Source organism: Neophocaena asiaeorientalis, unplaced genomic scaffold (assembly GCF_003031525.2).
Source record: "Neophocaena asiaeorientalis asiaeorientalis breed wild unplaced genomic scaffold, Neophocaena_asiaeorientalis_V1.1 scaffold606, whole genome shotgun sequence".
Lineage (NCBI taxonomy): Eukaryota > Metazoa > Chordata > Mammalia > Artiodactyla > Phocoenidae > Neophocaena > Neophocaena asiaeorientalis.
Window position 1 is genome coordinate 10,491,795 of NW_020173687.1, and position 22,519 is coordinate 10,514,313.

Here is a 22,519-nt window from a genome sequence, read left to right on the forward strand (position 1 = left end):
TTTCCAAGACAGATTTGGCACTGCTGGAGCCTCCAGCCCCAGTGCTGGAGCCAGGGGAGGGGCAGGTAACCAGGACGTGCTGGCTTTCTTGAGTGGAGTTCTCAGAACCTGTCAGACCTGAGCTTGACCCTGTGTCCTCTGTCTTGGAGCTCCGCAGAGGCACCTGTCGAGCAGGGAGGGAGGGAGGGAGGGAGGGTGTGTCTGAAAGACAGGTGAGGATGGCCCCTGGGGATTGCCCTCACCAGTCATTCCCTAAGCCAGCCCATTCCAGTGGAAAGATGTCTGTCATGGGACCCACTCCAAACCCACAGGGGACTGTGAGTGTGCTAGAAACAAGACAGCCCTGATTCCTGTCCCAAGCCTTGAGAACCCAGGCTGGGGGAGTCCTGGAGTCTGATTGGGGCAGATCTGGGGGCTAAGCTCCTGTCCCACTGCCATTCTGAATTATCTGCACCAGCCACACAGCCGGGCTGTGGCAAGAGATGAGGGAGATGCCCCAGGGAACAGAAGAGCAGAGAGATGTGTCCTGGATGTAGGACTGAGAGACTCAAACCGAGACTAAGGAATTAACCCCCTGGACCCCTAAAAGGTGTCTTGACTGGGCCGTCTTTTCTCCATATCCCCCTTCCGAATATGTGAGGAAGAGTCAACATTTCCGGTTGCCAAAGATATAGGGTCTGGGAATCCACTCTTGGTTGGCTCATTAAACACAGAGATGGAGCCCCTGGGTGGAAAATGGCGGCTGGAGAAGCCACTCTAAAGAGAATTAATATAAAGGGGGAGGCAAGAAAGTCTAGCTGCAAGCAATCAATCCCTGGTGGCCATTTTTGTTCCATAGCAGCCAGTATTTGACTGACAAAGTCAGAACCTGGAGTGAATGTGCTCCAGATAGGATCCGAATGGTGCCTCAGCCCTTCCCCTGCCCTGTGGTCACAGCCTCACACCTGCGTCTCCCCAGGCGGGCGGGCACACCATGCTCTCCCTCGTTCCTTCCTCCCTTCCCTGCCGCAGCTGACCACGGACACGCGGCCTCAACACTTGCTAAGGAATAAGAAACGAGGGATTGTTTAAGCTGGTGTCCCCTTCCTGCTGCCCCAAGGTCCTCACGGCTCTCCAAGACTGTGCCTCTGCTTACGCCTGTGTTCCCAAATTGGGGGGCTGCAAGGAGGCAAAGAGAAATGGGCCTTCCGGCTCCCACCCCAAAGCCCCTCCTGGTAGAAGGCAAACTGTTATTTTGCCAGAAGCAGAGCAGGGAGGCTCCAGAGGCTGCCTCTGTCTGGGGGGAGGGGTGTCTCCGGCATGTTCTGTCTTTGGGGGTGGCGGGGTGGAGGAAAGAGCCCAGCTCCCAGCAAATATCCCCCCCACCCCAGTGACTTGGGCCCCAGCTCGCAGGAAGCAGGGCTGAGGTCCAGCATGGTTGGACTGTAACGAGGGAAGACAGGAGGAAGCCAAGGAAGATGGATCGCCCCACGCGGGCACAGCATCGCACAGAGGTCCAGCATGCCAGGACCTGGGCCAGCCTAATGGCTGGATCTGTTTTGATTAACGTTTTAATTGAGGATTAATGCGGCGTGACCCACCTCTGAGTCAGCCCAGCCAGGAGCCCTAACCCTGACCGATGAAGCTGCACAGGCAGGGGAAGGGCTGCATGGAGAGATCAGTGGGGTGCCCTCGACACCCGATCAGGGTCAGGGGATCACACAAGTTGGCAGGTGTGGAGCGGGATGGGCAGAAAGAAACCAAAGACCGAGGAGCTCAGGAAAAACTTTTTTTTTTTTTTTTTAAGAGAGTTGCATTGTACTTGGTTCATTTCTTACTGCCACCTATTACCACCCATTTGGTGGCCGAAAGCAACAAATTTCTTATCTTACAGTTTGGGGGGATCAGAAGTCCAAATGGGTCTCATTGGGCTAACATCAAGGGGTCAGCAGAGCTGTGTTCCTTCTCGGGGGAGAATCCGTTTCTGCCTTTCCCAGCTGCTGGAGGCTGCCTGCCTCGGCTCCTGGCTCGCATCATTCCAACCTCTGCTTCTGTCATCACATCTCTTCCTCTGACTCTGATCCTCCTGCCTCCCTCTTATAAGGACCCTTGTGTGACATTGGGCCCACCAGTCGATCCAGGGTCATCTCCCCATCTCAAGGCCCTCAGTTTAATCACAGCAGCGTAATCCCTTTTGCCATGGTAGGTAACATATTCACAGGTTCCATCCAGGGCTTGGGACATGGGCATCTTTGGGAGGCAACTGTTCTGCCAAGCACAGGAACGCGCCTCACCAGTTTACATTGCTGACGGGGAAACTGAGGCCCAGCCAAGCGAGTGACCTGACCTCAGCGCCAGGTGAGATGGAGAGCCGGCACTGAGGTCCAGCCCTCGGGAAGGAGTTGTCTGCTTCACATTCCTCCTCTGAGAGAGGAAATGCAAGGGGAGGAGCGGGCAGGGGAGGTGCCAGGCGTGCTGTGCAGAAGCCATTCTAGCCAGCACAGAGCCCTTCTCATGTGCCAGGCATGGCTCCAAGCGCTTAGGAGGAGAGCGCGATGATTACCCCCACTTTACAGCTGAGGACACTCAGGCACAGAGAGGTGAAGTTATTTGCAGAAGGCTGCACAGGTGGTAAATGGTGAGCCAGGCAGCGTGGTCCAGAGGCCACACCCTCACCCCTGGCTGGTGCCTGTCTACACCATAGGAGTTCTGCCCCGAGACCAAAATGGCAACTGGGAACTTGACGCAAGCAGGAGTTTTGTTGATTTCCTACTCTGCTCTTGTACAAATACGCAGTAGGAATAAAGACGGCTCCCCAGCTATGGGCAGTTGCCTGCTTCTCCCCATCCGCAAAGACTTTTCAAAAGCTTGTGCATAGAAAACAGAGACGAGAGACCCCGTCCCTGGCTTGCTTCTGGTGCTGGACACCCTCCCCACTCCACCAGGAATGAGCAATGCAGGGGCCCAGTAAAATGCAGAGTCAGAGAGGTTTGCTCAGAATCCCACAGACCTAGCTGGAGTCTGGTTTCATCACCAGAGTCATGAGTTTTCACTTCTCAAAGCCTCAGTTTCCTCATCTGTAAAATGGGGGTGTTGATAGTAACACCTGCCTCTTAGGGAAGGACGTGGGCTCGCACAGTTAAGACTCTTCACAGCGCCTGGCGCCTAGTGTGTGATTATGGGAGGCTGTGATGTGTGTTGCTACAGCACTGTGAGTGGTTGGTGCTCTCTCTGCATTGCCCCCTCCTGCTCAGAAGAGGGACAGGCCTAGGACTGGAAGAGTGGAGACGAGAGAGGACAGCAGTTGGTCAAAACCCTGGAGAGACCCAAGAGGTGTCTTAGCAGTTGGGATCAGCACATAACAGTTTGTGGAATCCTTCCTGTCCTTGATGGGATGTGGCCCTGGGGATGAGAGATCAAGTGACAGTGATCATACCTGCAGCAAACCTCCATTCACCACATCCTCATAACAGCCCAGTAAGGTTGGCACACTTTGTCCCCACTTTATAGGGGGAAACAGGCCCAGAACAGGGCCGGCGCCTCAGTAGGTGCAGACGGCTGTATCAGGCCGAGTGGGTATGAACAAAAGCAGTAGTAACAGCGAGGCAAGCCTGACTTAGACCTTCCTCCCATCCTGCTCCCCACGCCTGAGTCCTACCCCCCAGGCCCTGCACCCCACCCTCAGTCAGACGCTGACCACAGAGCAGCCTCACGGTGTGTTGGGGGGGCTGCCCCTCAGAACTCCTCCTGGCTTCAATGCTCACTTCTCTTTGGAAATGTATACTCAGCCCTCCATCATAGCTCGTGAACGTCATCTTTCTCCCAGGAAGAAGGAAAAGAAATTGCATGGGGAGTGTCATCGGATCTGTGGGCTCACAAAGGGGCATTTGATCAAGGCAGTGCAGAAGGTTTTTCTCTCTAAACAGAGCGTCTCCACTTCTCCAGTGAAGCTCCCCTAGCGTGGGATCCACAGAGGCTTCCAGAACCCCAAGGAGGTTGAGCAGTTGGGCAGGGGGCTTCCTGCCAAAGCCCAGAGCAGCTAGAGGGTCTGCAGGCTTTCCTGGCCCCCTCCCTTTTCTCTCTCTCAAACGTCAGCAGGCTCTCAGGGAGCCTTCGAAAATGCCAATTCCTGGGCCTCCCCCTTGGGGATTCTGATGGAGAGGCTCTGGGGAGGGGCCTGGGAGTCTAACTCTACTGAGTCCAGGGAGATTCCGAACGCAGTGGCTTGATTTTTTTCGTATTCTTCTTCTTTTTTCTAAAACCTGGATTAAAATGCAGGGTTGTGCTAACCACACTCTACTTCATACCGCTCTTCATCACTGGTCCGTGCCAGGCCACCTTAGTCACTGTTCCCTTCATCCCAATCCCCACACTTATTCCCCTCCCCCTGCCCTCCCGGGCACCCTCCCTGTGGTTGACAGAGGTCCTTACATGTGCTCAAGTCTTCGTAAAATATGTAATGTTGTGTGTGTGTTCATTTACATAAATAGCATAGTGCTATAAACTTCTGTTTCTTTTTCCACTCGGCACCATGTTTTTGAGATCTAAATGTGTTGCTAAACCTACATCTAGTCCGTTGCTTCTAATTCCTGTGCAACCTCCAGGCATCCGCCATCTGCATCACTTGTTCACTTCCCCCCTGGGAGGGGCACTGGGAGGCCTCCTAGCACCAAAGCGACGCAAGCTGCACGTTCTCGTGCCGTGTTCCTCGCTTAGATATGAGTCCCCAGAAGCAGATGCTGAGTCAACTATTTGAGTGTAAATAATATATTACAGACAATGTCTATCACAACCCCTGTGGACCCAGGTCTGGGCAATATACCAAAGAGTGGGTTTCCTGCGTCATAAGGTACATTCCCCTCAGTACCCCTGATGGCTTTCCCAGAGGCTATACCAGACTGCACTCCCTCCAGCAACGGGCTCTGGGGGTCAGACAATGCTGGGTTCCAGTCCTGTTTGATCAGGTCAAGGAAGGAGTCGCAGCTGGCTGCTGGAGGGGGAGGACGACAAACCTCCCTCATAGCTAATAATAATACAGCAGGCCCACTGAGGGTCCACAGGGTGTCAGGCATTGGGCCAAGCACATCACCCGTGAAATCTGCTTTAGTCCTCAGCATAACTCAGGGAGGTTGGAGCAACTCATAGTCCCATTTTACAGAGAAGGAAACTGCATCTCAGAGGCAGGACATGACTTTTCCAAAGTCACAGAGTGACTGGGCTTGAACCCAGATGTTCAGACTTCAGAGCTAGTGGGCTCTTCTGCTTCCCCGTCTTGGGGTAGTCAGCAAGCTGCCCCCCAAGCTGGAGTCTAACCAGCTTTTTCTCAACACCCCCTGTATTTGTCTCCTATTGCTGCTGTAACAGATCACCACAAACTGAGTGGTTTAAAACAACAGGAACTTCACAGCATTGTAAATCAACTATACTCCAAAAAAAATTAATTAAATTTTAAAAACCACGAACTTACTACCTCACACTTCTGGAGAAGAGAGGTATCAAATGGGCATTACAGGACTAAAATAAAGGTGTGGGCAGGCTGCGTTGCTTTCTGGAGGGTCTAGGGGAGAGTCCATTCTTTGCCTGTGTTGGCTTCCAGAGGCTGCCTGCTTTCCTTGGCCCGTGGCCCCTTCCATCTTCAAAGCCAGCATTGGCCAGTCGGGTCTTTCTCACAGTGTTGCATCACTCTGATGCACCCTCCTACCTCCCTCTGCCATCTTTTAAGGACTCTTGTGGTTGCATGGAGGCCCCAGAGACTCCAGGAAAATCTTCCCACCTCAAAGGAAACCGATTAGCAACCTTATTTCCATCTGTAAGCTTGATTCCTGCTTGCCACATAACCTAACATATTCAGGGGTTCTAGGGGTTTGGATAAGGACACGGACATCTTTTGGGCGGGGCAGGGTGGGAATTGGGGGGATTATTCTGTCTACCAGAGCCCCCCTAGTGGTGTCTACCCACACTGACCACTCGGGCCTGGGGTGGAGTGCAGCTTCAGCAGGGAAGTGGGTGCTGGGCGGCGGGCACTGAGCACAGGGAATACCGGCTTCTGCGCCTCGCCATATCTCTGCTAGCCTGGCCCTCCTGCCCACCTCAGCCCAGCCAGGTCAAAGCTACCAGCTAATACCATCCCCTCCCCGACCACACATGATCATCAGGTCAGCTTTGGTGGTCTGACACCACCCATCCATCCATGTGCGAGGCCCCCATCCCTGCTCTCTCTCCCTGATTTGCCCACACCCTCTCCTGTCCATCATCCCACAGCCAGGAAAGGCTGCCTCTAACTCAGGCCTCATCACAGCACCACCTATCGGTCACCTGGGTGAATGGCACCACTGGAATCATCCTGCAGCCTAGTCTTTCCCCCTCACCACACTCCAGTCCTGCAGCAGGTCCTGTCAGCTCTTCCACCAAAGTCCACCCCAAATCCATCCAATTCTCCAGAGCCCTCCACTGATCCAAACCTCGATGGTCTCTTTCCAGAATGACTACAGGGGCTTTCAGCCTGCTGTCCCCAACCCAGCCTGAATCTTCTCCTGAGGATGCCTCGCCCACGAGGAATAAACCCCAGCTCCGTCTGATGCCTGCCGATGCCCCCACACATCTTCTCCTACCTTCCCCTCACTCACTCTGCCCAGCCACTCGGGCTTCACTTTGGTCTTTGACCATCCAAGCCCATCCCCAGGTCGGGGAGCAGGCTCTTCCCGTTCCCACCACCTGAGACACCCTCCCCCAGGTCCTCCCAGGGCTGGCTCTGCCCCCAGGGTCCCCTCCTCCGAGAAGCCCTCCTGGGTTAGCCCTCCAGCTAACATTGACCCCCAGTCATTTCCCATCTGTCACCTTGTTCTGTTTTCATCACAACACCCACTACAGCCTGTGTACTTATTTAGAGACTGTCTCCCCCACTAGAACATCACCTCCGTGAGGACAGGGCTGGGTCCGTCTTGTCCTCTGCTGTGCCTCCAGACCTAGCCCAGTCCGACACATGATAAGTGTTGACTGAATGCATGACGGCTCCCTCAGGACTCCTCCTCCTCATGCCCACCATCGGAGCCCCTTTTTCAAATGGCTTCCTCTTCCCAAGTACACATATAGACCCTAAGAGGCAAAATCATTGAATTTCACCATGCTCGAGAACTGACAGACCTAACACTGTAGGGTAATTTTAAAAGATCAGCCTTTTTGTGAGGGTATCAGGCTGGGTGAAAAGAAGCATTATATTCCAGAAGCAGGACTTTGGAGCCTGTTTGAGCTATGATCCTCACCCGAGACTCTAGCGTGCAGAACTGTCGCCCCACACCCATCAGACTGGGTAACCCCAAGACTAAAGGCGCAGGAGAAGTGTGCCCACCCCTCGCTTAGCAAATTCCAGCATCTGGGCCTCCCCAGGGCCCTCTGGCCCTCTGCATACAAGCAGCCTGAACGAAGCATGTTTTTTCTCTCCTCTCCATACTAACAAGTCTCTGAGACAGGACAACTTTCCACATAGGAGGCTGAGGCTTTAACTCACAATTGACTTGGGTCATGAGAGAAAAAAAACGAGGAATCGTTCATTGGGGGAGCTTTCTGCTGGAGGGAAATTGAGGAGGGTTGAAAGAAGAAATTCTGCAAGAAGAGAAGTGATTACAGATGTGGGGTTTCACAAGAGCTCTCCAGGGCTTGCAGGATGAGAGGAATATTCCTTTACATTCATCACTATTCTTGCCAAACAGAATGTCGTTTTCCCTCTTGTCTTTGGTGGCAAAGAGAATGCAGCAGAGCTGAAAAGCGGTCCCACTTAAAAGCGATCTTTCCCCTTCAAGGGATTCTGGCAGGCTTTGCCTGAGGAGATGAGTTCCAATTTTAGGTGAAGTTAAAAACACTCAACTCTTTAAAATCAAATCATTTTTTTCAAACACGGGTGTACCCTAGTTTTCCAAAACCTGATCTGTGAAACTATAGCTTGCCCCAAAGATAAATGAGTGGCGTGAGGATTTGCTTTTGTGAAAGAATTTGTTAGGAAGGCACCCCTTTCAGATGTGGGAACCGCCGTGGCTCCTGTTAAGCACTGCTTCTCATCCATGCAGGGCTGCGTGTATGTGTGTGTACCCGCGTGTGTTTCCCCTGAACATGTCCATAGCACAGATGGACACTCAGGTATCGGAAATAGTTTCCATTTGTAATTGATAGGCTTTGCTGGTACCACTTGCATCCGTGGGGAATTGAGCTGGGGAGAGGAATGGTGATTTTTAAAAGCAAAGTATTAGACTCTTACTACTTTTCCCTGGATCAGCTGAATTCTGGAGAGCTCTGTTGCTGTCATGTAGGGGTCTCAGACTCAAATGCCTACAGGGGCCAGGAAGGAAACATACATGAGAGAAGTAAAGTGGGTGTTAGAAAGACAACAGGGAGGGGTAGGGACTGTGGTGTATTGTAGCGTTCATGCCCTGCCTAAATGGGGCAGTCATTTCTCAGCTGGAATTTGGGCCAGACATTACCAGATAGTCTGATTTTTCAAAAGAAACCAAGATATACGAATTTTTACAGGAAATGTCTCCATTTTCAAAATCTTCTCCAAGCCAGGCAAAATATTTGTGAACCAAATGCAGCCCATGAGCTATGAATGAATAAGCGATCTCATTCTAGTGGCACAAACCCTTAGCTTTGAGGGTTGGGAAGGAAGAAGTCTATAGAAGCTGAGATTTTGACCTCAGTTTCTCAGAAGTGCCCTCATCGTGTTGGCCTCACCAACAGGAAACGTAATCATTTGTTAAGCATTTCTTGGAGCTTTTACACTGCTGGGCACAGGGATTCAGAGACGAGTAAAGCACACTCTTCCCCCAGGGAGCAAGCGGTCTACTAAAGGAGCCAGGCTTGCACACAGATCATTCGAAAACAGGTGACAAGTGCAGTGAAGATAAATGGTGGAAGGGGGGCTGACATTCGATTTAGCTGGAAGAGCCAAGGAGGGCTTTCTGGAGGAGTGAGCATGCCTGTCCGATTCATTCCTGTATCCTTACGATGGTGTTTACTGATATATGAGCAAACATGGCACCGTTGTGATAACTGTGCATTTTTTGGACATTGACCCTGATTTATGGCAAGTGATACCAGTTTTCCATGTATGGAAGGAATACAAGGTGTCTGTTTGAGTTAAATACTAATAATAGTAGACAGTGGGAGTTCTCTGGTGGCCTACTGGTTAGGATTCCAGGTTTTCACTGCCATGGCCCGGGTTCAATCCCTGGTTAGGGAGCTGAGATCCTGCAAGCCACATTGTATGGCCAAAAAATAAATAAAATAATTTTTAAAATAATAGTAGACAGCAAGTATTGAGTACCTACCATGTCCCAGGCACTGTAGTAAGTGGTCTTAGACAGTACATAATTCATTGAATCCTCTCAGTAATACTGTGAAGTAGATCATATGGTCACACCCATTTTACAGATGAGGAATTGAAACACATTGAGGTCGAGTAACTTGCCCAGGCCGCGTGGCTCCAAAATCTATGCTTGTAACCACAACAGCAGACAGACATTTATTACTCACAGCTCTGGAGGCTGGGAGTCTGAGATCAGGGTGCCAGCATGGTCGGGTTCTGATGGGGGCTCTCTTCCTGACTTGCAGGTGGCTACCTTCTCACTGTGCCCTCACATGGGACCTCTAGTGTCTCTTCCTCTACTTATAAGGGCACTAATCCCACCACGGGGGCTCCACCCTCATGACTTCATCTAAACCTAATCACCCCCCAAAGGCCCCACCTCCTAATACCAACCCATTGGAGGTTAGGGCTTCCCCCTGTGAATTTGGGTAACACAATTCAGTCCATATCAGCAAATATCTGCAGAATCAGCATCATCCGGGAGACTCAGGAGTCACTGTGGGTCTTTCCTCCCCTCTCCCCCCAGGCCCGAGAGGGATGTGAAGGCCCAAAATGACCCTCTTACCGGGAGACAATTCTGATTACGACTACAGCGCGCTGAGCTGCACCTCCGACGCCTCCTTCCACCCGGCCTTCTTCCCCCAAAGCCAATCACTCAAGGGCGTCTTTTACCGCCGAGCCCAGCGGCTGCGGCCACAAGACGAGCCCCGCCAGGGCGGCCAGCCAGAGGACCGCAGGCGCCAGATCATCATCAACGTGGGCGGCATCAAGTACTCGCTGCCCTGGACCACGCTGGAGGAGTTCCCGCTAACGCGGCTGGGCCAGCTCAAGGCCTGCACCAACTTCGACGACATCCTCAACGTGTGCGATGACTACGACGTCACCTGCAACGAGTTCTTCTTCGACCGCAACCCGGGGGCCTTCGGCACCATCCTGACCTTCCTGAGGGCCGGCAAGCTGCGGCTGCTGCGGGAGATGTGCGCCCTGTCCTTCCAGGAGGAGCTGCTCTACTGGGGCATCGCCGAGGACCACCTGGACGGCTGCTGTAAGCGCCGCTACCTGCAGAAGATCGAGGAGTTCGCCGAGATGGTGGAGCGGGAGGATGAGGACGACCCGCTGGACAGCGAGGACCACGACAGCGAGGGCCCCACGGAGGGCGAGGGCCGCCTGGGCCGCTGCATGCGGAGACTGCGCGACATGGTAGAGAGGCCGCACTCAGGGCTGCCCGGCAAGGTGTTCGCCTGCCTGTCGGTGCTCTTTGTCACCGTCACCGCCGTCAACCTCTCCATCAGCACCTTACCCAGCCTGAGGGAGGAGGAGGAGAAGGTAAGAGCCCAGGACCACTCTCCTCCCAGAAGTGCACAGCCTTCTCACCTGCACTGTCACCTCCTCCAGGAGGTCTTCCCTGAGTGCACTGGTTGAGCAGCAGCCCAGTCCATCATTGTGCTTACATCTGTTTATAAGTGTGTTTACATGTGTGTTGCCCATCTCCACGTTCAAACACAAGCTCCATGCCTGTGCAGGTCTGTGCTGTGCCCTGCCTCCCCCCCAACATTGTCCAGCAGGGAGGAGGCACTCAGCCACTCCCTGTTGGATGGATGGATGGATGATGTGATTTATGATGTGATGTACCTGGCCCCAAGCTAAGCACATGACGTATACCATCAAAATTTATTTCACCAACTTGCATCCTTTCTCAGCCTTGCTAATTCCCTTGCATGAAAATATCCCAGAAAGCTTTTTTGGGTCCTGAATATGAGTTTTATTGATAGATGTGTGTGTGTGCACATGACCTCAAATAATGAGCATTTCTTTCTGTTAAATAAGAGAATTCCCATAAAGTGCTTATTCCAGGGCCTGACGGGGTGTGTGTCCAATTCTCAGGGATACCACTCACTTAGCCAGCTGTTACTAGGAGCCAAGGGCTGGGCTGCCACTCTGTCTGCATCTTATCTTCTCAGCGAATCTTCCAGCATCCTGGTATGGGAGGTGTTCTCACACCCACTTGACAGCTGAGAACACTGAGGCAAAGCAGCTTGCCCAGACCCAGGTCTGACCGAGTCCCTAGTCTGGTTCTTAAACATGGAAGCATGGGTGCCACGTGGCAGCCTGAGACCTCATCTAGCCCCACAGTTCAGCCTCCTTATGTATGAGACCCTCAGCCTTTGAGTTGGGACCCTTTCCCCATACATAGGGGTTCTGGAAGCAAGTCTCAAGACAGACCAAAAGGTTCAGATGGTGCAAATTGTGTAGGCATTGGAGAAATAGGTAGTATGGCGGTAGGAACTCAACATAAATATCATGCCAGCCAGCATTTATTGAGCACTGGCTGTGTACCCTGCATGTGCTAGGGGCTTTACATGAACTCTCTGATCAAACATTAGAACCACTCACCACGTGAGGGTTTTCCCACACACATATATTATGGAAAAAGTAGCAATTTTTTGCTACTTTTGTTGCATTTTTTGTTTTCTTGCTACTTTTTGTTGCATTTATAACTCGCAGGGAGTTTCTGGCACTTCTTTTTTAATACACTGAATTTTAAAACCAGTGTTAAGAAAACAGCACTCAACCAGTAAAATGAACTTTTGAGAAGCATAAGGGGTAGTGATGAAGGGGGCAGGGCTAGAGCCAGACGGCCTGAATTTGAATCCCACTTCGTCCACTCTGGCTGTGTAACTGTAGGCAAGTTACTTAACGTCTCTGTGCCTCAGTTTCCCTACATGTCCAAGAGGCTGTGAACAGGCTCACCTCACAGCACTTGAGGGTTCAGTGAATGGGTCTATGGGAAGTGACTGGAACATTGCCTGGCGACGTGTGTGCAGGAAGTGCTCACTATGACGATTATACATGCCTACCAAAAAAAGAGAAAATGCCCGTCATTTGAGACCTGTCTGCAAGCACCTGTATTTAGTGTAGATTTCTTCTTGGCTCCAACATACACAATACTGATTTTATCAGGAAAATACTAACAAAGCCACAGTTTTATTCAACTTCTGATACTTGCTTTAAAAAAAATACCCGGCCTTTTTCATGACTCAGTAAAAATGCTGTTCTTCTGCTTCATTTGGGGGACCAGTGGGGTTCACTGTTTCACCTGAGTACACGTTTGAGTGCCTACTGTATTCAGGCTCCACAGGGCAGACAGGATGACCAGAGTGAGTCTCCAGATTCAGGAAGCTCAAGTCTAGGTGACAGCCCCGTGACCATAAGTATGACACACAAGCCAAGGGGGCTCTTGTGAGAGGACCACCAACTGTGCTGGGGATACTTGGAGGGGAAGCACTCCAGGAAGGCTTCCCAGAGGTGGGGGCTTCCTGTCCCAGAGGTCTGAGATCTCAAAGCCTCACCCAGTACTAGTTCATCTCTCCAGCCTCTCACATATTCCTAGAGAAAAGCCTAGCAGAGCAGGTCTGGTAGAACCCAGCTGTGCCCGGGAACCGACAAGATGCCCCAGGTAGAACCATTTGTGCCTTCCCTCTCTGCCAAAGGCCCCTTTGAGATTGAGGTCCAAACCCACTGGGGACGGTCCACCGTCCAGTTGTATTGCAGACCAGAGCAACAGCTGGCAGCCCACATGACAGATACAGGGCACAGATGTGTTTGAGTGAACCATGGAGTGCTTTCTTTGTATTGAATTGTCACAACATTTAAAACCCAGGAGATTTCATGTAAAACTCCAAATTTCCAGCTTCTCTTAAAAAATTCGGTGAGGCAGCCTCAAGACCGAATTCTCCTGGGACAGCCATCAGGGGGCGACGAGCTAGATGGCTGCGCCCCCCAGCAGGCCTCCACCCCACCTGGGCCACCTCCGCGGCTTTCCCTTTGCCTGCCTGGCCTTCATCTGACACCCCGTCTAAACACCAGGCCAGGGCTCTTCCGTCCATCCTGGTAACAAATATGAATGGATCACTGGGTGCGTGCTGGGCCTTTCCAGGCACTGGGGTCCTGAGAGTGAACAATACACAAACTGTCCTGCCCTGTGGGGCTACAGTCTCCTGGGGCAGGGGGGCAGGCAGGCAGGGCTGAGACAGATGATAAACATGGTAAATAAGTAACTTATTAAGCATATTAAAAGATGATGAGCATTACGATCAAATAGAGCAAGGGGAATCGGGGTACCGGACAAAGGGGGGAGGGCTTTTAAACAGGGCAGGTCCCAAAAGCCCTCCCTGGGGAGGTGATATGGAAGTAAAGAGCTGGAGGAAGGGAGGGCAGAGCGATACGGGTGTCTGGGGGAAGAGGAATCCTGCAGGGAAAGTCAAGAAAAGTCAACGCTGAGCTGGGGGTGAGCCTGGGGTGTTGGAGGAGCAGTGAGGAGGCCTGTGGGGCTGGAGCAGGTGAGCGAGACAGGGAGGGGGCAAGGAAGTGGGAGAGGTGGTGGCTTGGCCACCTGTGCCCCTGGGGGACTTGAGCTATCTCTCTGAGCCATGGAGGATGCTCAGCAAGGAGGGACAGCATCCGATTCATGTTCGGAGTCCCTCTGGCCGTGTGTGCGAAGTGGACTGCAGGGACCAGGAAGCCCAGGGAGGAGGTGCCTGCAACTGTGCCAGTCAGAGAGGGCGGTGGCTGGACCCAGGGGGGGCAGTGGACAGAGTGAGAAGTGCTTTGACTCTGGAATCATTTTAAACGAAGCACCAGTGGGATTTCATGAGGATTACAGGGGAGGCGTCAGGATGAGGCCAAGTCTGTCCTGAGCACCCGGAAAAATGGGAATGCTGATCGCTAAGAAGGGAATCCACAGTGGGCAGGTGTGCAGGCAATCAGGAGCCCAAAGAGACTAGATCGTAAATGTTCTCAACACAATAAACGGAACGATAATTATTCATACTGCAATATATACATGTATCAACTCATTGTACACCTTAAATTTGTACACCATGTTGTATGTCAGTTACATCTCAATAAAAATAAATTTTAAGAAGAAAGAAATCAGGAGCCCGTTTCGGGACATGATGAGTTTGAGACACCTACCAGACATCCCAGGAGGCAGCCCGTCTGGGGGCTGGACTTCAGGGGCGAGGTCTGGGCTAGAGAGAGATTAGGAATGGTCAGTGTTGAGATGGTACTTCAGGCCCTAGGTCTGCACGGGATCAACCAGGGAGTGAGCATAGCCAGAGAAAGAGGACTCGGGGCCGCAGGACACGGACAGGCACATGCCCAGACCACCCTTCACCCGGGTAGCCCAGCCAGGACAGAGCCCCGTGCCCCTTGCTGGTGGGACCGCTGACCTCTCCCCTCTCTCCCAGGGCCAGTGCTCCCAGATGTGCCGCAACATCTTCATCGTGGAGTCCGTGTGTGTGGGCTGGTTCTCCCTCGAGTTCCTCCTGCGTCTCATCCAGGCGCCCAGCAAGTTTGCCTTCCTAAGGAGCCCGCTGACGCTGATTGACATGGTGGCCATCCTGCCCTACTACATCACCCTGCTGGTGGACGGCGCCGCCGCGGACCGCCGCAAGCCCGGCACAGGCAACAGCTACCTGGACAAGGTGGGGCTGGTGCTGCGCGTCCTGCGGGCGCTGCGTATCCTGTACGTCATGCGCCTGGCCCGCCACTCGCTGGGGCTGCAGACGCTGGGGCTCACGGCCCGCCGCTGCACCCGCGAGTTCGGCCTCCTGCTGCTCTTCCTCTGCGTGGCCATCGCCCTCTTTGCCCCCCTCCTCTACGTCATCGAGAACGAGATGGCCGATAGCCCCGAGTTCACCAGCATCCCTGCCTGCTACTGGTGGGCCGTCATCACCATGACAACTGTGGGCTATGGCGACATGGTACCCAGGAGCACGCCTGGCCAGGTGGTGGCGCTCAGCAGCATCCTCAGCGGCATCCTCCTCATGGCCTTCCCCGTGACCTCCATCTTCCACACCTTCTCCCGCTCCTACCTGGAGCTCAAGCAGGAGCAAGAAAGGGTGATGTTCCGGAGGACCCAGTTCCTCATCAAAACCAAGTCGCAGCTGAGCAGCATGTCCCACGACAGTGACATCTTGTTTGGAAGTGCCTCCTCAGACACCAGAGACAACAACTGAGCCCAGAGGACACAGCCCGCCACCGCCACCGCCAGGACACCCCCAGCCCTACCCGCCCTCTGAGGCTTGAAGCTATCGCCATCACTGCAGACGCCTTCTAAGGCACGTGCTGCTTCCGAGCGCAGCCCTGGCCTAGGAGTGACCGAGCCACGCCCCAGGGAGGATGTCCCAGCATCCATCCGCAGGGGGTCCCTGGTCCTCAGAGTCCAGAAGTGAAGCCCAGCACACAGCCCTGTCGGTCCCCCCGCCCGCCCCAGCCCCCATGCCTGTTTCCCTAATAAGGAAATGGCTTGTTCTTTCCAACATGTAAATAACATGCCCAGCAAAGTCTTGCTTTCTGGGGCTGCCTAGAGAAAAAATACCAACAGCAGCAGCTACACATCTGTCTTCAGTGTGGATCATGTGCAACTAAAGAAAACCGGTGAAGAAGAGAGAAAAAGCCTTCCACGGAGCTCTCTTAAGAGAGGAAACGGCGCTTCCCAGCAAGGCCAGCCAGTGTGGGAACCAGAAGTAAAAGGGCCTGTTTCCTTGGGTCCTTCATGCCTGGTGGGGTCCCCGTGGGGTTGGAGGAAAACAGGGCAGGTACCTTTGGGAAACTGCTGGTAAAGACTGCAGTCCCTCGCTCTTCTTTCTCTTTGATTCCTCCCACCTCCAGGCCTCTCTTTCCCTCCTTTTTCCTTCTCTCCCATCTGCTGTTCTCCTCGTTTGCACCTTAAGGCCTTTTTCTCAAACTTTTCCCCCAAGGCACCCCTAACAGCCTTGTAGACACCAAGTCAGCATTGCTGACTACAAAGGTGAAATCACTTCATTTTCTCTTTAAAAAAAATAGTGTGGATTTTTAAATTCTATGCCACATTTATTTTAATTTTTGAAAAAAAAATGCTTCAGACTGTTTATCTGAATCTAAATGTAAACCTAGATGACATTAGGTTGATGCTTTGGGAAGGTGGACCACAGTTTCCTGGGCCATCTGAGAGCATAGTCTGAAGCCGCCAAAGGCCTCCCTGGGCCCCTCAAAGACCTACAGAGCACCCACCCGACCAGGAACACCTCCCGATCTCATGCAGTGTGGATGGTGCCAGGTAGAGAGGGAGCCCCAGGGCACCCCACCAGATTTACTCTGCTTGCAGAGTTCAGAGCCCCTCGGTGCCAGTCTGGAGAGGGGCTTGGCGCCCAGGTGGCGGTCACACGCCTGCCTTCCGCCTCACAGATACCGCAGCATCGCTGGCTTCTCCACCCCAAACACCTGCTGCCTTGGCCCCGGCTCCTCCCCTCGGCCAGCTGCGGAAAGCAAGCTCTAAAATAAATCTGGTCCCATCACTGTCCTGCCTAAACCCACAGCGGCATCCATCACGCTGAGAATAAAGCATAAATGCCCGGCATTGCCTGGGCCTGCTGCCCTCTCCAGCCCCATTTCCCACGTATCTCTCTTTCGCTCACTCCATCCAACTACGCTGGCCTCCACACTGCTCTTTAGAAGCATCCAACCCATTTCCCGCCCCAGGCCTTCACACATTCAGATCCCTCCGCCAGGAACGCCCTTCCTGCCGAGCACTGCAGAGCTGCCTCCTCCCATCACCTTCCTGACCACTTGCCTAGAGAATCCCCTCCAGCGCGCGCGTGCTGCCCGCGCTGTCCCTCTCACCCAGCTTATCTTCTCCATCCACTTATGGGCTTCTGGAATTGCCTTGTTTATTTCTCTGCTCCTCACTTATGGTCTGTCTCCCGCCCAAGGAGGTCAGTGCTATCGTGGCAGGGATTCAGCGATAGAGCTCACGGCTGACTCCCAACAGCTAGCACAGGGCCCGGCAGCCAGCAGGTACTCAACAGACATTTGTGGAATGAATGAAAGACTGAGGGGAAGCAAGAAAAAGGGCCAGAAAGTAGAAAGGTTTTTGCTTTTAACACTGGATAGCGGGACGTCTGAGCACCTCTCCCTCTCCCTCTCCCTCTCCCTCCCTCTTTCTCTCCCCCTACCCAGTGGGGAGGCAGGGGCAGTGCTACCTCTGCACAGTGTACACGCAGTGATGCCGACTGGAAATATGCAAGTCACGAGGGCCTCGTTAAAGCCTCCCCCTGACACCTGCTTCCAGTGACTCACGCCTGAAAAGTAAGTGTTCCGACTAATTAGCTCTACCCTCCGGAGCCCGGTGGGTGTCATAGAGATCAGGCACTGCCGTCACCCGTAATAATACCTTAGATTTATGGAATGAGCTTTGCCCCCCTCCGAAGTGGCTAAGAGAGAACGGAAGACAACTGAAAACGCAGAACAGAGAGAAACGTGACACACAAAGAGCCTTTAAAACTCCAGGGAGGGGAAAGCAAATACCATCTGAGGTGGGGGGAGCCCAGAGCGGGCCACGCTGGGAGGGGAGTCACGCGCCCACCACACCGAGGGCAGAGGAGGAGCTGGGTCACTGAAGGTCCAGGTTTCTGGCATCTTCTTGCCCAGATTCTCATCTGTGCTGGTGGCTGAGGTGGAGGCCCAGACGCAGGCGCCTCTCAAGACCTCCCTTGAGGGACAAAGGGGCTCGAGATACTGACCTTCACACCCAGAATGGTGCTTAAGGATCCTTTGCCCTAATTAAGAATCCGGAGGCCTCAGGACACCAAACTAGCCACTTCTAGGACCATCATCGACTTGGCTATAGTGGCTTTTCCACTCTTTTTTAGCAATATGAAATCTGATGAAGAAGCCCAGCTAAAAATTGGACTGAATAAGGGCTGTTCTGTTGGAAGTTGGGGGCACAATTCTTCTCCCGGTCCTAAGGGCACCTCCCTTTTGACCCCGGTTCAGACAGCTAACTCCATGCAGTGAAAATTACGGTGAGTGAAAATCACTGCTCTAGGGGAAACGGCAAAGCAGACCTTTCCCAAATTTGTCTTATTTTTTAGGTCACATGGACATCCCCCATCTATAGTTGAGCTCAGGGCTTCCCTAAGACTCACAGTGGGGACTGGGAAAGGCTGATTTCACAGTACAGATTCTCAGCCCACCTCAGAGGAGGGCTGGGACCTCTTACCTCGGGTACAGAATTTAAGGGGGAGTCAAAAAAAACCTTAGTAATCAAGATAAATCATATTTCAATGCAATATTTTTAAAATATCAAGACTAATGCTAAAAACCCATGATGAACAAAATAAAGACAGGATCTGCCTTTGCAACTGCATAACTCTGACCCACATACCTCTCTTCAGTTCCGGTCCTGACTGGACACCCCTGCCATATTCTATAGGACAGTTCCAGCCAGCCAAGCCAGTCCCCCAGGAAGCACAGGTGGGAGCCTTTAGCACCTGGCACCGCAGCTGCTGGGCATGGGCACCCTTCCCACTGGAGGGGATCAGAATGGCCACCAACCCCACCTCCTACCCCAGTGAACATTTGAGAACCAGGCCCCTGCCCTCATGGGGCCCGCACAGTGATGGGGAGAGAGAGAGACAGTGAAATGCAAATTGAAGAAAATAATTTCTGATGTTGGTGAGCACAGGGTGACCTGGCAGACAGCGACGGGGGCCAGAGGAGAGGTGGAGAGCAGCCCCTGAAGAGAGTCAAGGAAGGACTTTCTGAGTAGGTGACATTGAAATGGGGACCAGGAGGAGGGGAAGGGGCAGCCATCCAAGCAGAGGGCACAGTCAGTGCAAAGCCCAGAGGTGGGGAAGCCCTGGACATCCCACCAGCTGTCGAGGGAGCCTGTGGGCACGTGGCCCCACTGCGAGAATCCTTCCTCCTAGGGAGAAAACTCAGATCTGCAAAGTTGACACTCTTTGAACAAACATTTCCAGAGACCTTACTCTGAGCCAGGCCCTCTCAGAGCAGCTGGGGACAAAACAATTAAACAACAGAGCTGGACTCAGTCCCTGCCCCAGAGGTGCTTATTATTTAATGGAGAGAAAGACACGTGAATAGAAGATTTCTGCTCACGTGGGATGATGGGGGTGCAGGCGCAGGGAGCTGTACGAGCATGGAGAACGACATCAACTGGGAATTCCCTGGTGTTCCAGTGGTTAGGACTCGGTGCTTTCACTGCCAGGACCTGAGCTGGATCCCTGGTTGGGGAACTAAGATCCTGCAAACTTCACAGCACAGCCAAAAAGAAAAAATCAGCTAAAGGAAGCATGGTTTTCACTCAGATTTACATTTGCTAAAACGGCCTCACATACATTTTCCTCCAGAAAAAAAAAAAAAAAAGTATTCCTCCTAACACTGGTTCTCCTATCTCTCCATCCAGTCCTGTTAACTTGTATCAGGAATCTGGCCACTTAACCTCCTCCAGTGGTCCAGCCCCCATCCTCTCCACGTGGATTGTTGCTGAAGCCTCCTCCTTGGTTTCCCTGCTCTCCTGCTTCCCCTCCCATCTGTTCTCTGCACAGCACCAGACGGACCTTGTTGAAACGCAACTCTGATCATACGCATCCTCTGTACAGAGTGTCTCCCCCCAACCTGGTGACATTCCATCCCACTCAGTCAAAGCCAGTGTCTCTCGCGGCCCCAGCTCCCTGACCTGGTGTCCTTGTCTCCCTCTCATCTCTCCCTTCAGCTACACCAAACTCTTTATTCAATGAACAGACCAAATACAGTCCCTCCTCAGGGCCTTTGCACTTGCTGTTTCCTCTGCCTGGAAGACTCTTCCCTAAGGTATATCCACGTGCTCCCTCTCTTTATTAGGGTCTCTGCTCAAATGTCACTTAAACAGAGAGCCCTTATCTGACCTCATCCGCACAGCCTGTATAAAAGACCACACTCCTAGCATGCCCCCAGTGTATTAACCATGGCTTTTCTTTTCTGTATTCTGATGCTTTGACATCCGGGACCTTGCAGACCCTGCAAGGACTGCTCCTTCCAGGGACAGCCAGTTCCTAGAGATGGTAAACCACTCACCCGCAAGCATGCTTTTCAAACACAAACCAACCAATCCGGATTCCATACCCTTAGCCACCTCCTTCCACCTCCCTTTTGGAGCTCTCACACACCAGGCCACTGTCCACATGCCCTCATCACCCCAGGGCCAGATCAGACAACCAAGCACAGCCCTATGCCCCAGGGCTCGCTGAAATTTTTCAAACTAGCCAATCCTAAGCCTGCTTACCCTGCCTCACCCACTCCTTCCCTCGAAAACCTCAGTAAACTTCTTGCCCACAGTTACCCCCTCCCTCTGCCTCTGACCAGCCCTGTGCTTCCCCATGTGTCCCCCCATGATGTGGCATGCCCCCTTCTCTTGGGAACTATGAGTATAACAAACTGTCTCTTCAATGGCAACTGATCTGTTGGCCTCGCCGTACCTGCATAATAATAAAATCTATATTTAAAACACCCAGCCCCTTAACCTGCTTCATCCTTCTCTGAGAGCCTTATTATCACCCAATACCTTATATATTTGTTGCTCATGAGCTTTCTTTCTCCCCGAGATGGTCAGCTCCATGAGGGCAGGGACCTGCACAGCAGTATCCTCAGTCTACGACAGCACCTGGCACGTAGTAGGTGCTCAATAAATATTTGCTGAATAAATGAATCTGTGGATCCCTTCTATACAGAGTCCTACAAAATACATACACATATCAACCATATTTGTTCATACATATGGTGGCATGACTCTCATTACAATCTATTCCTGTAAAAGGGCACCACAATTAAGGGGTCAAATAACCCACCCCCACGTCACCGGATGATTTCTGCTTGGAAACCATCTCCACCATGTGAATTTATTTATTTTATTTTTTTGGCCACTCTGCACGGCATGCAGGACCTTAGTTCTCCCAACCAAGGATCAAACCCATGCCCCCTGCATTGGGAGCGCGGAGTCTTAACCACTGGACCGCCAGGGAAGTCCCTCCACCGTGTGAATTTAGTCCTCCATCAACATCCATGTATTTTTAATTAAATGTATAAAAAGAGGGCTTCCCTGGTGGCGCAGTGGTTGAGAGTCTGCCTGCCGATGCGGGGGACACGGGTTTGTGCCCTGGTCCGGGAAGATCCCACATGCCGCGGAGCGGCTGGGCCCGTGAGCCATGGCCGCTGAGCCTGCGCGTCTGGAGCCTGTGCTCTGCAATGGGAGAGGCCACAACAGTGAGAGGCCCGCGTACCGTAAAAAAAAAAAAAAAATCATTAAGCAAATGTATAAAAAGATAACGTGGGAGTTTGTTTGAAAACATAAAACAGAGCCCGAAATATATATATATTTTTTTGTGTGGTACGCAGGCCTCTCACTGTTGTGGCCTCTCCCGTTGCAGAGCACAGGCTCTGGACACACAGGCTCAGCGGCCATGGCTCACGGGCCCAGCCGCTCCACGGCATGTGGGATCTTCCCGGACCAGGGCACGAACCCGCGTCCCCCGCATCGGCAGGCGGACTCTCAACCACTTGCGCCACCAGGGAAGCCCCCGAAATATTTTTTTCATTTTCTTTCCTGAGAAGAACGTGCCATTTACCCAAATGACCTGGAAATGTCCAAATAAATAAATTTGTTGTAATAAATTTAAAGCCACCAACTAGCCTTGCCTTTAAAAATAGGGGGCAAAAAGAATCTAATAGGACTACGTCCCAGGTCTGGATTACTTGGTAGCTATTGGCATTCCACCATGTCTATTATTATATATACATGGGACACAAAAAAGAAGTCCTTAGAATCATTCTCTAAATGACAAGTCCATTTAATAAGGACAAGCCCAAGGAGGTGGGTATGTGACCGCATTTAACAGAATAGCTGCTAAATAGACAAAAGCTGTTTCTCCATAAAGAAGATTAGATGGAAAATGCCTCATTTTGGAAGTTCAGAGGCTTTTGAAACAGGCATAAAAATTACTCAACAGTGAGAGTCAACCAAGGTTCCTAGGGGCAGTTCTGGGGAAGGGAAGGGGACTGGCCAAAGTGAAGCAATGTTGCCCTCAGCTATTCAGTCTTACCCATCCCAGACTGCTGGGCTGTGCTTTGATTTTGAAGGAGAATAAATTGGAAGGCCCAGCTGAAAGCACATCCCCAAACGCTAAGATCTATGGTTTCTGGCAGAGACTTGGGGGGGGCCCTCCAGCCTCCTCCACGTGCCCAAGGCAAGAGCCCAAGTTTGCCCAGAACTTCAGCAAAGGATCTGGGAGAGTTATGAGGGTAGCCTCATCTCTGTTAAGGAGGCCTAACCTATTTGCCTGCAGGGACCAGGGAAAGAGGTAG

General features: G+C 52.4%; 1 protein-coding gene across 1 annotated transcript in view; it reads left to right on the top strand.

The window, feature by feature from the left end:
• The window catches only part of KCNG1 (potassium voltage-gated channel modifier subfamily G member 1), a 17,732-nt gene extending 1,996 nt beyond the window's left edge, over positions 1-15,736 (top strand). The window contains exons 2-3 of the mRNA XM_024750373.1: positions 9,864-10,663; positions 14,587-15,736. Coding sequence (XP_024606141.1) covers positions 9,890-10,663; positions 14,587-15,357 — 1,545 coding nt within the window. The 5' untranslated portion in view covers positions 9,864-9,889 and the 3' untranslated portion in view covers positions 15,358-15,736. The remainder of the gene's footprint in view (positions 1-9,863; positions 10,664-14,586) is intronic.
• Positions 15,737-22,519: the final 6,783 nt, after the last annotated feature.